This window comes from Scyliorhinus torazame, chromosome 2 (assembly GCF_047496885.1).
Source record: "Scyliorhinus torazame isolate Kashiwa2021f chromosome 2, sScyTor2.1, whole genome shotgun sequence".
NCBI lineage: Eukaryota > Metazoa > Chordata > Chondrichthyes > Carcharhiniformes > Scyliorhinidae > Scyliorhinus > Scyliorhinus torazame.
In genome coordinates, this window is record NC_092708.1 from 44,259,474 (window position 1) to 44,271,823 (window position 12,350).

At 49.4% G+C, this 12,350-nt stretch overlaps 1 protein-coding gene across 1 annotated transcript in view; it reads left to right on the forward strand.

Annotated features, from left to right (window-relative positions):
- Positions 1-12,350, forward strand: part of LOC140387836 (protein mono-ADP-ribosyltransferase PARP14-like) — an 83,204-nt gene that overhangs the window by 52,976 nt on the left and 17,878 nt on the right. Inside the window, exons 15-16 of the mRNA XM_072471031.1 lie at positions 108-284; positions 12,019-12,198. Of these exons, the coding sequence (XP_072327132.1) occupies positions 108-284; positions 12,019-12,198 (357 nt within the window). The remainder of the gene's footprint in view (positions 1-107; positions 285-12,018; positions 12,199-12,350) is intronic.

Genomic DNA, 12,350 nt, shown 5'->3' on the forward strand with positions numbered 1-12,350 from the left:
TGGGTTATTGAACTTCGAGTGAGATAAACAATGTGCCCCCAGTGAGTTATTCAATTGATGACAATGGTAGTTTAACCTTAAGTTAAAGTTCTCTTTTTCCTCCCTAGGAGTCCAAAGCAGTGGGAGTGTTGTTACGACAAAGGCAGGAAATCTTCAAGTTAAATACATTCTACACCTGGTCGAGTGGACGAAGGCACAAAACACAAAAGCACTGTTTGGCAAAGTTTTGAAGCAATGTGAAAACCTAAAAATAAGTTCAGTGTCCTTTCCAGCAGTGGGAGCAGGTAGGTTTTAATACAGTTACATTTTGTAGATTGAGTGCCTTTAAATTAGCATTTATGTTATAACAAAAAAAACCACAGGGTGGAATTTTACGATGTTTTTTCAAAGTGTTGGACCCGGCGAGAAATCCGGAGAGAATCCCGTCCGTGCCATTGGTGAAACAAGGTCACCGTATATTCAGCATCTTTAACCAAAAGATTTTTTTACCACGGGTTTCATGCCGCACCCGAGGTGACCTTCCTCTGATTCGCTCGCCCCTCCACTACTTAATGGTTGCAATCAGTGGGGATCACCATTTAAACACCTCCCCAGCACTTGTTCCGAGTCCAATCTGGGAGGGTGGCTGCCAGAAAGACTGTACCACGTTTCCCCGAGGGAGCCCTCAGCAAGCTTCTGGATGGGGTCCAGCAGAGGTGGGAGAGTCTCTACCCTCAATCAGGCAGACGATCTGCCAGCAAAGTGATCAACCCCGCTTGGGAGGCTGTAGCTGTGATAGTGACTGCCAGCTCACTCCTTAAGAGGATGGGGCTGTAATGCTGTAAGAAGATTATTGACCTTCATCATTAAGCCAGGGCAAGTCAATCTTCTCTCGTGCCGCGCAGCACCCTCTAAATCACCTCTGACAGTGTTCCACGGAGATCTCACTCTCACCGACCTAGTGGGCCCGAACACTTACCATGCCCCCCCCCCCCCCCCCCCCCCCCCCCCCCCCCCCCCCGGTCCTCACTGACACTCACCTCCCACGCTTGCCACACAAAACCACCATCTGACCTGCCACGGCTCCAGCCTATACTCTCCTCATCTGTCTCATTGTAGGACAAACTCGAACAAAACCGGCATGTAGGGGCTGGTTTAGCACAGTGGGCTAAACAGCTGGCTTATAATGCAGACAATGTCAGCAGCGCAGGTTCAATTCCCGTACCGCCTTCCCGAATAGGCGCCGGAATGTGGCGACTGGGGGCTTTTCGCAGTAACTTCATTGAAACCTACTTGTGACAATAAGCGATTATTATTATTATGGGTGGGCACAGCCAGCCAGAGTGATACTGGAGCTAAAAGACCCGAACCTCATTCGTTGAATGGGCCCTTGAGCTTGCAGGCGAGGAGCAAGACTGAACCTTTGCAGAGAACATGGTGGGGGCTGAAGACGCAAGTGAAAACCCTCAACACGTCCCTCATTGGCGCATGCCTCACAGCAGGCAGGAGCAGAGATGTCCTAGGGGTCAGGCACTTGGAGGGAGTCAGAGCCCAGGGCTCTGCTGAGCTCCAGTCAGAGAACGTGCCTCCGGGTTCTCTCATCCCAGAGCTGCTGGGGCTACAATGGCAGAGTCACGTGTATCAGGAAGGGATGTTAGCATCCCTCCCCTTGTTCAAGGTCAACCGGAGGAGTCCCGTCACCTTCTGTCTGAGGAGATGCTGCTGCCACTCCTACGCAACAAGGCCAACATTGTGAGGGTGGTATCCGCAATGGAGTCATTGGCACAGGACATGCACTCCATAGCGGGGACGTCCACTCCATCATTCAGGTTATGACCTCCATGGCTGAGGGCATGAGCTCCATGGTTCAGGGATTCAACTGCATGGTCAGGCACTGGTGGGAATCCACAAGCGCCAGAGGATGGTGCGACTTCTGGATCTCACTCCAGTTACCCCCCCCTATCCCATGGAGCACTGCGGGGACAGCCAGGCACCCGCAGGGAAGCGGATCCAAGGGAGAGTAACCCAGGGCCTTCAACCCAGGAGACCCTGGTGGTACCCTGCCCATTTAACACCCTTCTCCCTGTGAGCGACACACCTCCAACCCCACACACTGAGGAAGACAATACTTTCACACCTGCGCAACCCAAAAGCAGGTCTGGACCCTCAAGGTCCCAGCCGTCCAGGAGATTCCTGCCAAGGTCATCTCAAGCAACAGGACGTGGAACGCAGCAGGCCTTGAGATGTGGATCCTGGGAATACACCGAGACACAACAGTAGTGGACTCGCCAACACTAAGGGCATTCAAATGGTCATTGGATGGACATATGGACGATAAGGGAATAGTGTAGATGGGCTTTAGAGTGGTTTCACAGGTCGGCGCAACATTGAGGGCCGAAGGGCCTGTACTGCGCTGTAATGTTCTATAACAGGAGGTTTAGGAAGACAAAGAAATGATAGGAACCTAGTGGGCATGGGTGAACCAAGGCACTTGTAGAGATAAGTTGCCACTGTAAACTTTAGCTTGCAGTAAAGTTCACTTTTTTCACCATAAAGAGCTTCCACAGGGCATGTTGTGGCGCCATAATCTGCAAACCCCTGCGTAAACTCTGTGCCTCCTCCCTTGCAGTGAGAGGATGGCAGCTCTATGTTTCTCCCACCTCTCACACTGACGAAGCAGTAATGCCACGCTGCTCCTGCTGCGGGCCCCCCAAGCCCCTCCCAACATCCCATCCATGGATGGTTCGCCCTCTCCCCACACCCCCACAGCAATGGTCAGGACTCTCATATCTGACAGAGTTCTCTAGCTATGAGGATGCCATTGGGTGAAAACATGCAAGAGTCTGTCCACCTCATCAGCAGGTGGGGAGACACACTGGGACCCCTGACATCGGAACAGGCAGTAGCAGCTCTGAAATGTGCCATTCAGCCCCTCTGGGCCCCTGGAACACCCTGTTCAGTGGCAGGCTGCGTTTACTCTCTGTCAGGCAAGAGTCCGACAGATCAGAGATAATAGGAGGAGCAACGCTCTGTCCTCACTGTAAGTCATCGACATTCTCCTGCAGTGTCCAGTCAATCACTTTAGAGCCCTGCCTATGATTAGTATGACCCTGACAATGACCTCATCCAGGCATCACACTAGTGAGAAGATGTAAGACCCCGTGGTGGGAAAGGTCTTGAAATCCTAGTCCTGTTTGTCCCCAAACCAAGAAGCTATGAGGGTGTCTCTAGCCCAGCGCCCCATGCAGGCCCTGTCCATCGCCTGCGCCATTCCTGCATAACTTCCGCGGGTTTCCCCTCGCTGCCCTCCTCGATATCTTCCACATCCGAGAAGATGTGGTACTCCTCCGTCTACGGTGCAGCTGCTCGCCCCGCTGCAGTGCCAGGATGTGCAGAGTGCAGCAGAACACAATTGTGCAGGACACCCTCTGGGGGCTGTACTGGAGGGCTCCCCCTGACCGTGGGCAGCACGGTAGCACAGTGGTTAGCACTGTGGCTTCACAACGCCAGGGTCCCAGGTTCGATTCCCCTGGGTCACTGTGTGTGCGGAGTCTGCACGTTCTCCCTGTGTCTGCGTGGGTTTCCTCCGGGTGCTCTGATTTCCTCCCACAGTCCAAAGAAGTGCAAGAAGTTATTCAGAGGTGGATTGGACATGCTAAATTGCCCTTAGTGACCAAAAAGGTTCGGAGGGGTTACTGGGTTACGGGGATAGGGTAGAAGTGAGGGCTTAAAGTGGGTGGGTGCAGACTTGATGGAGCCGAATGGCCTCCTTCTGCACTGTGTGTTCTATGTCCAGGCACCAGAACCGCATCTTGAGCAGGCCAATCGCCTGCGCGACCAGGGCATGCATTGATGCATGAGTTTCATTGTAGCAAGTCTCAGCGGGTGTTTGTGACCTCCGTACTGGTGTCATCAGCCACCTCCTGAGTGGGTACCCTTTGTCCCCATAGGAGTCTTCTCTTCAGCAACTGCTCACCCTTGAAAATGGCTGGGATCTGCGAGCATCCCAGGATGGAGTTGTTTGTGGATGGTCCCCAGGAAATGAACACACTCACCTGCATGATGCGCATGGCGTGGTCATAGTCTGAAAATTGAGGGAGTGGAATTCTTTCCGGTTCACAAATGGTACCCATGCTGCCATATGGAATGCAGAGTCACGTGGGTGCTGTTGATGACACCCTGCATCTGGAGCTGGCTAGGTTTGTTGGTGGAGTCCATTGCAGCGGCATCTTGGCTCACCTGGATCTGGTCAAAGTTGATGTACAGATGAGTCCTCACACATAGCTCATCTGTCACATCCCTTATGCACTTACACGTGGAAGACTGGAAAATACCGCACCGGCCACCTGTGCAGCCCTGAAATGAGCCCTGGCATGAAGGTTCAGAGTGATGGTGACTTTCAGGGCCACAGGCAATGGGTGACCTCCCAGACCATGTGGTGTCTTCTCCGGCACTGGACTTTGATGTTGGAAAATCTCTGACGGTAAACCCATGGCAGGTAGTGTCTCCTCTGAGACTCCGCCATATTGGCCCTGCACATGGTAGATCAGCGGGCTCAGCGTCCCCCCCTCTGCAGGTTGCTGGTTCTGTCCATGTGCAGCCTCATATTGAGGCATACCGCTGCTGCTACTCCACAGCTATTAACACTGGCTTCATGACTCTCAAATCAAAAACTGAAGGGAAGAGAACTAAAAGTTAGTGATGAGGAGTCCAAACAATTCCCTGACCCTTTCAAGATCTGGGACACCCACCCATTTACATCCCCCTAGAACAAAGAACAAAGAAAAGTACAGCACAGGAACAGGCCCTTCGGCCCTCCAAGCCTGTGCCGACCATGCTGCCCGTCTAAACTAAAATCTTCTGCACTTCCGGGGTCCATATCCCTCTATTCCCATCCTATTCATGTATTTGTCAAGGCGCCCCTTAAACGTCACAATCGTCCCTGCGTCCACCACCCCCTCCAGCAGCGAGTTCCAGACACCCACTACCCTCTGTGTAAAAAACTTACCTCGTACATCTCCTCTATACCTTGCCACTCGCACTTTAAACCTATGCCCCCTAGGAAAAACCCTGGGAAAAAGCCTCTAACTATCTACTCTGTCTATGCCCCTCATAATTTTGTAGACCTCTATCAGGTCGCCCCGTCAACCTCCTTCGTTCCAGTGAGAACAAATCAAGTTTATTCAACCTCTCCTCATAACTAATGCCCTCAATACCAGGCAACATCCTGGTAAATCTCTTCTGCACCCTCTCTAAAGCCTCCACATCCTTCTGGTAGTGTGGCAACCAGAATTGAACACTATACTCCAAGTGTGGCCTAACTAAGGTTCTTATATAGCTGCAACATGACTTGCCAATTTTTATACTCAATGCCCCGGCCAATGAAGGCAAGCATGCAGTATGCCTTCTTGACTATCTTCTCCACCTGTGTTGCCCCTTTCAGTGACCTGTGGACCTGTACACCTAGATCTCTTTGTCTGTCAATACTCTTGAGGGTTCTACCTGCATTAGACCTTCCAAAATGCATTACCTCACATTTGTCTGGATTAAACTCCATCTGCCATCTCTCCTCCCAAGTCTCCAAACAATCTAAATCCTGCTGTATCCTCTGACATTCCTCATCGCTATCCGCAATTCCACCAACCTTTGTGTCGTCTGCAAACTTACTAATCAGACCAGTTACATTTTCCTCCAAATCATTTATAAACACAACAACAGCACTGATCCCTGCGGAACACCACTAGTCACAGCCCTCCAATCAGAAAAGCACCCTTCCATTGCTACTCTCTGCCTTCTATGACCTAACCAGTTCTGTATCCATCTTGCCAGCTCACTCTTGATCCCGTGTGACTTCACCTTTTGTACCAGTCTGCCATGAGGGACCTTGTCAAAGGCCTTACTGAAGTCCATATAGACAACATCCACTGCCCTACCTGCATCAATCATATTTGTGACCTCCTCGAAAAACTCTATCAAGTTAGTGAGACATGACCTCCCCTTCACAAAACCATGCTGCCTCTCGCTAATACGTCCATTTGCTTCCAAATGGGAGTTGATCCTGTCTCGAAGAATTCTCTGAGTAATTTCCCTACCACTGACGTAAGGCTCACCGGCCTGTAGTTCCCGGGATTATCCTTGCTACCCTTCTTAAACAAAGGAACAACATTGGCTATTCTCCAGTCCTCCAGGACATCACCTGAAGACAGTGAGAATCCAACGATTTCTGTCAAGGCCTCAACAATTTCCTCTCTAGCCTCCTTCAGTATTCTGGGGTAGATCCCATCAGGCCCTGGGGACTTATCTACCTTAATATTTTTCAAGACGCCCAACACCTTGTCTTTTTGGATCTCAATGTGACCCAGGCTATCTACACACCCTTCACGAGACTCAACATCCACCAATTTCTTCTCTTTGGTGAATACTGATGCAAAGTATTCATTTAGTACCTCGCCCATTTCCTCTGGCTCCACACATAGATTCCCTCGCCTGTCCTTCAGCGGGCCCACCCTTTCCCTGGCTACCCTCTTGCAAGCGGCTTTCCAATGAGCCTCACTTCCCTCCCCACTCACACAATGCCCATCTCAATTCCACCTGACAGAACTCTTGAGAGCCTCAGTGGGCCGCAATACCGCCCCCTCTTCCCCCTCCTCCCCGGCAAGGATGAGGCATGCGGGCAGTTGACCGCGTTCAATCCCCCACTGTTCCAACCTCATGGGGAACGAGGCGCTACCACCCATCATGGCCTGAATGGGGTGACCGATGAACATTGTTACCCTCCCACCTTGCATTAGGGGCAACATGTGTGACACCTCTCTGTCATGGAGAGGTGAATGTAAGTCGAGTGTTCAATGCTTGGGGCGATCTGCCCCCAAAGGGCTAATCATTGGACGCCAATCAGTGGCACACTCAAGCATTGCAGGACTTACAAATTGGCACACTTGACTCACCAAGAAAGAGTCAGGGAGCTAATCAGGCAACTGGCTTCGCCCCAGTGGCAGACGCGGCACACCTAATTCATGCGGAGACAGCAACTTGCAGTCACCCTCATCCTTGGATGGCATTCCCCCAGCTCTCATAACCATAACCAGTGGGTTTTCCCTTCCAGACAGCTCATGCCCTGAGGGTACAGTTTGCAGTCTGAGGCACGATCAATTTGACTGAAGACGAAGTTGAATCCAAACTGAGGCTTTATTAGTATCAGATGTGTGGCCTCCCACAGCAACTGGCGAAATGGCTGCGAGCTGGAGGCCACGCATATTTCGTGCCTTAATGAAATGGTACAACCGAGTGACCCCTGGGTGACAAAGGCTTCAAAACAAGCTAGCCAGTGCTGGAAGTCGTTTCTGGCATCGCTTGCATGTGGATCCAGCTGCAGGCGATCTGGTTTAATCCGGAGGTCCATCTTCTGAGTCTGATACTAATAAATTGAGGCACGATCAATTTGACTGGAAAGGAAGTTGAATCCAAACTGAGGCTTTATTAGTATCAGATGTATGGCCTCCCACAGCAGCTGGCGAAATGGCTGCGAGCTGGAGGCCACGCATATTTATAACCCGCATCCTGGGCGGAGCTAGCATGCAGGGGCCACAGGTGAACCTGTAGTGCAGGTTCTACCATACAACCCCTAATATCAGAACAAAGTGGTTTACCACACAGTCTGAGAGTTCATTCGGACTGCACTCACTCTCCCCCCTTTCTGCCCTCCGTAGCTGCTCACCATCCCTTTTCAGAGTCCCCCACTCTTCCCAGGCAGCCTGGCATTTCACAGCACCCATCCCAGGGATCTCATAGTCGCCCCTGTGCGGACCCTGTGATTTCACCCGCTCCCACCCACCTCCAGATGCCAGTTTAGAAGGGCAATCCCTCAGGCGAGAAATGACTCAAAGCCCAGCAAGGGGGACCCGAGAAGTGCTACCATGCAAGCCAGCCATCAGACCTCTTGAAACACGGAGGACCACAGCAGTGAACAGCCACTAAGGCCTGTGAGCAACACTCCACCCTGAAGTGCTGAGACACAAACCAGCCCCGAGTTGCACTTCTCTGGTCCCCCCACATTCTCTCTGGTGCCCCCTCGCTAATTGACACCCTGGAGCAGGGTAGCTCACAGTTCTAATGAGCACGGGGAAACAATATTCCCCAGTTGGATGAGTTGCGTGCAAATTATTACAGCCAGGTTCTTGTTTTATACAGCTGTAGTAAATCACACCAGCGTGACGTCACGCCAGCATGCAATAAATATTCAGTGAGGAGGGAAATCCCGACGGGAAGGCTAATGTATTTAAATGAGGTTCGCAACCTTGCTGGGCGGGAATCACGTTATGTCATTGGCTAAGAGCGTGGAAAATTGGAAAACGCAATCTGGCAAGAATTGCGTTTCCCGATTCTCACAAGATTTTGCGCTGATGGCTAACGTGGGCTAAAAATTCTGCCCATAGTATAACTTGATCAAGTGACCTCAGTGTGAGATTACTGCACTCAAGTACAAAACACAAGTTTGAAGGACAATGTTCGTTGAAATTGACACTCAATCCTCCTGCTGATTGTGAGGTTATTCTGCTAATAACTCCAGAATCCAGAAATCCATCGGAAAGGTGACCCTTTCCAAAACCAAGATTTGACAATGACAATTCCCAGCAAACACCCATGAAGGATAGACCCAGCTTCTATTAAAATTCATTGTGAAAAACAGCGCAATCAAATATTTGAGAGTATTTGAAAAAGCTAGTACAGGTTAAAATAACCACAAGTTGTCGCATGCTCATAGAAACCTAAATGGCTCAACCTGTGCTTAAAGGAACAAAACCTGGCATGCTTAGATGGTGGGGCTTGTATGTCACTCCAGCTCCCACACCAACATCTTAACTGCCCTCTGAAATGGCCTAGCAAGGCACTCATTTATATCAAACTGCTGTGAATTAAAAAAGAATAACAAAATGATAAATAACTCAGATGTGAACTATAGGCGGCGAGTTAGAACATGACAAAGATAAAGGCTTTATACGTTAATATCTGGGGACGCCTGCCTAGGCTGGGAGAGTTGTCTCAACTGCTTGATATCGTCATACTTACAAAACCATGTCAATCAGTCAACATCCCACAGTCCTCCCTCCCATCACTGAACATAGTCATGTCCTCCGTCCTCACTGGCTGACCAGATGTTCTTTTCATTGAAGCAGTGAAGGATAATCGAATATCTGAGAGGCGCGTTCAAAATTATGACAGGTTTTGAACAGGTAAATCGGAAAAAAGCTCCTTCCACTGGTCAAAGAGGACATAATTTTAAGACCATCACCAAAAGAGTGAAGGACGAGGTTATAAAATGTAAAATAAAAGCTTGGTGTGTTTCTCAGACATGGAAACAGTCACAATAACTTTTAAAGGAAAGTGAAAAAACAGGAGAATTGAGATTAAGCTGAAAACTGGCACAGCTATATTGAGCTGATAAACCTGCTCCTGTCCATTCAAATTCTAAGATCCTATTCCTTTCTTTTTTGAAGCTAAGTTAAATGGTAATCCATAATATTAAATTTATTTCTACACTTACTTTTATATTTAAAGGCTTTAAAATCCCTGTTTCATACTAGCTTATTTTTGAGTGTTATGGGCCAGGGCTTAGAAACTCCAAAGTGTATTATGAAGTTCACCTGACCTATAACCTTTATGTTGAATTTGGCTAGGGTGAGTACAAAAGCCTTTGTTTCAGGTGTGATTCATCAGACTTCCTAGGCGCTTTAATCAAAACAAGATTTATTCTAAGAATGTAGTTAACACATCTATATCTATAAACACAGCAATAATTTTTATCAATTACAAACATAAGGACTCCACACAGCTACAGTAATCTATATATATAACACTTAATGAATTCTCCCTTAACTGTTCCAATTCAATAACAAAATCCAATAAACCAAACCCCTTTTCAAAGGCGTGGCCCGGCAGACTGCATTTTCACTTGAATGGGACTGATCCTGTCCCTGAGATTCTGATCCAGTCTCAACCAGCAGATTCAAACTCCTTATTTTTAAATTTACCAAGGCAGTTAGCCGCAACCAATGTGTTATTTTTACTGGAACAGCTTTTAAAATGAAAACATAGAAAGACAGGGAAAAACACTTCTTTCTCCTTCTGTTGTCCAAAGCAGTCAAACTGAAACTGAAACCCAGGCACCTCACAGCCACAGCCCAGCACCACCTGCAAAATGACATTACTGAAGCCATGTGATAAGACAAAAACCTTTCTTAAAGGGACACTCACATGACATGAGTAACTTTCCCCAGCACCGAGTTTTGTGAGGACCACGCAGAGTTCAATACGTGTTTGTGAGTCAAACTAAAGTTAGCTGTATTTACACTAATATTTACACAGCACCAGTACTTCGCTACTGGTCTTCTCTCAAACCGTACCTAACTGGCTGGCTCTATTTATACAATAGGAAAGGTTAATAATTGCCCCACCTCATTATTGGAGAGCTCATACTCCCGGATATCTACCGGGTTAACCAATTGTTCCTACCCAATAGGATCTGTGCAGGTTCCAACACCAAGCAATCCTGACACCATTGGTACCCGCACGATCATCTTTTAAGATGGCTGGTTACTTTAAGGTCGCAAGTTCAGGAAATGCTCACATAAGCCAGGAAATTTCAGTGTTTAACATTAATTTGTCATTTTCAGTTTCAGTATAATTCAAAAACACCAAGCACCTATAACAAAATGTCCAGATTGCTGCAAGGTAAAAAAAAAAAACTTGCCTTTATATAGCACCTTTCATGACAACAGGACATCCTGAAGTGCTTCCAATCAATGCAGCATTTAAAAAATATAATCACTTTTATACTGTAGACACCGTGACAGCCAATTTGCCCAAAGCAAGTTCCCGCAAACAGCAATGTAATAATGATGAGGGGCGAGATTCTCCGACCCCCCGCCGGGTCGGAGAATCGGCGGGGGCTGGTGAGAATCCCGCCCCCGCTGGTTGCCGAATTCTCTGGCATCGGATATTCGGCGGGGGCGGGAATCGCGCCGTGCCGGTTGGCGGGTCCCCCCCTGCGATTCTCCGGCCCGGATGGGCCGAAGTCCCGCCGCTAAAATGCCTGCCCCGCCGGCGTAGATTAAACCACCTACCTTACCGGCGGGACAAGGCGGTGCGGGCGGGCTCCGGGGTCCTGGGGGGGGGCGCGGGGCGATCTAGCCCCGGGGAGTGCCCCCACGGTGGCCTGGCCCGCGATTGGAGCCCACCGATCCACTGGTGGGCCTGTGCCGTGGGGGAACTCTTTCCCTTCCGCCTCCGCCAAGGTCTCCACCATAGCGGAGGCGGAAGAGATGCCCTCCAATGCGCATGCGCGGGAATGCCTTCAGCGGCCGCTAACGCTCCCGCGCATGCGCCGCCCGGAGATGTCATTTCCGCGCCAGCTGGCGGGGCACCAAAGGCCTTTTCCGCCAGCTGACGGGGCGGAAATTTGTCCGGCGCCGACCTAGCCCCTTAAGGTTGGGGCTCGGCCCCCAAAGATGCGGGGCATTCCGCACCTTTGGGGCGGCGCGATGCCCGACTGATTTGCGCCGTTTTGGGCGCCAGTCGGCGGTCATCATGCCGTTTCTGGAGAATTTCGCCCCATATGTTTTTATGATGTTGATCGAGGGATAAGTATTGGCCAGAACACTGGGGATATCTCTCCTGTTCTTCTTTGAAATAGAGGCTTTCTCTCCACCCGAGGGGGCAGACAAGGCCTCAGTTTAACATACATCTTATCTGAACAATGGAGCCTCTGACAGTGCAGCATTCCCTCAGTACTTCACTGTGGGGCTTGAATCCAAAATCTTCTGACAAAGGCCCAAGTGTTAGCAGCCATGCTCCCAACACCTCTAGAACCAAATAGCTTGCTGTCACTCATTCTTTGCGTTTGCATATGGTCACTTGATTGAAGTAGGGCACTGCGACCACAAGGATATTCACAGTTTGTTTTACTTAAAAGTCATTGCTTTCGTTGAGCTTTTTCAAGACACTGTATTTAACCGCACAAATCTTCTTCCTTGTGTCTAGGGTATGCGGAATTGAGGCCCAGTGATGTTGCAAATGCACTGCTGGATGCAATAAATGATTACCTGTTAGACTTTGCTCAACCTTCACTCTCTTTGATAAGGATTATTTTATTCGACCCACGGATGATGGATCCATTTCGCCAATGTATGGAGCAGCGTTTCAAAATTTCACAGCCTGTGGGTGAGAAGCTATTTCAGCACGATACTCTTGCAGGTGTTTTCCATAATCACGAAACCCAGTTCAGTAATTTTGCTTATTTTTCACTGTAAGCTTCAAGCTGTTGCAAATCAGCTTCATCCACTCCTGCCCCAGCATCATCCATTCAGAAAAGC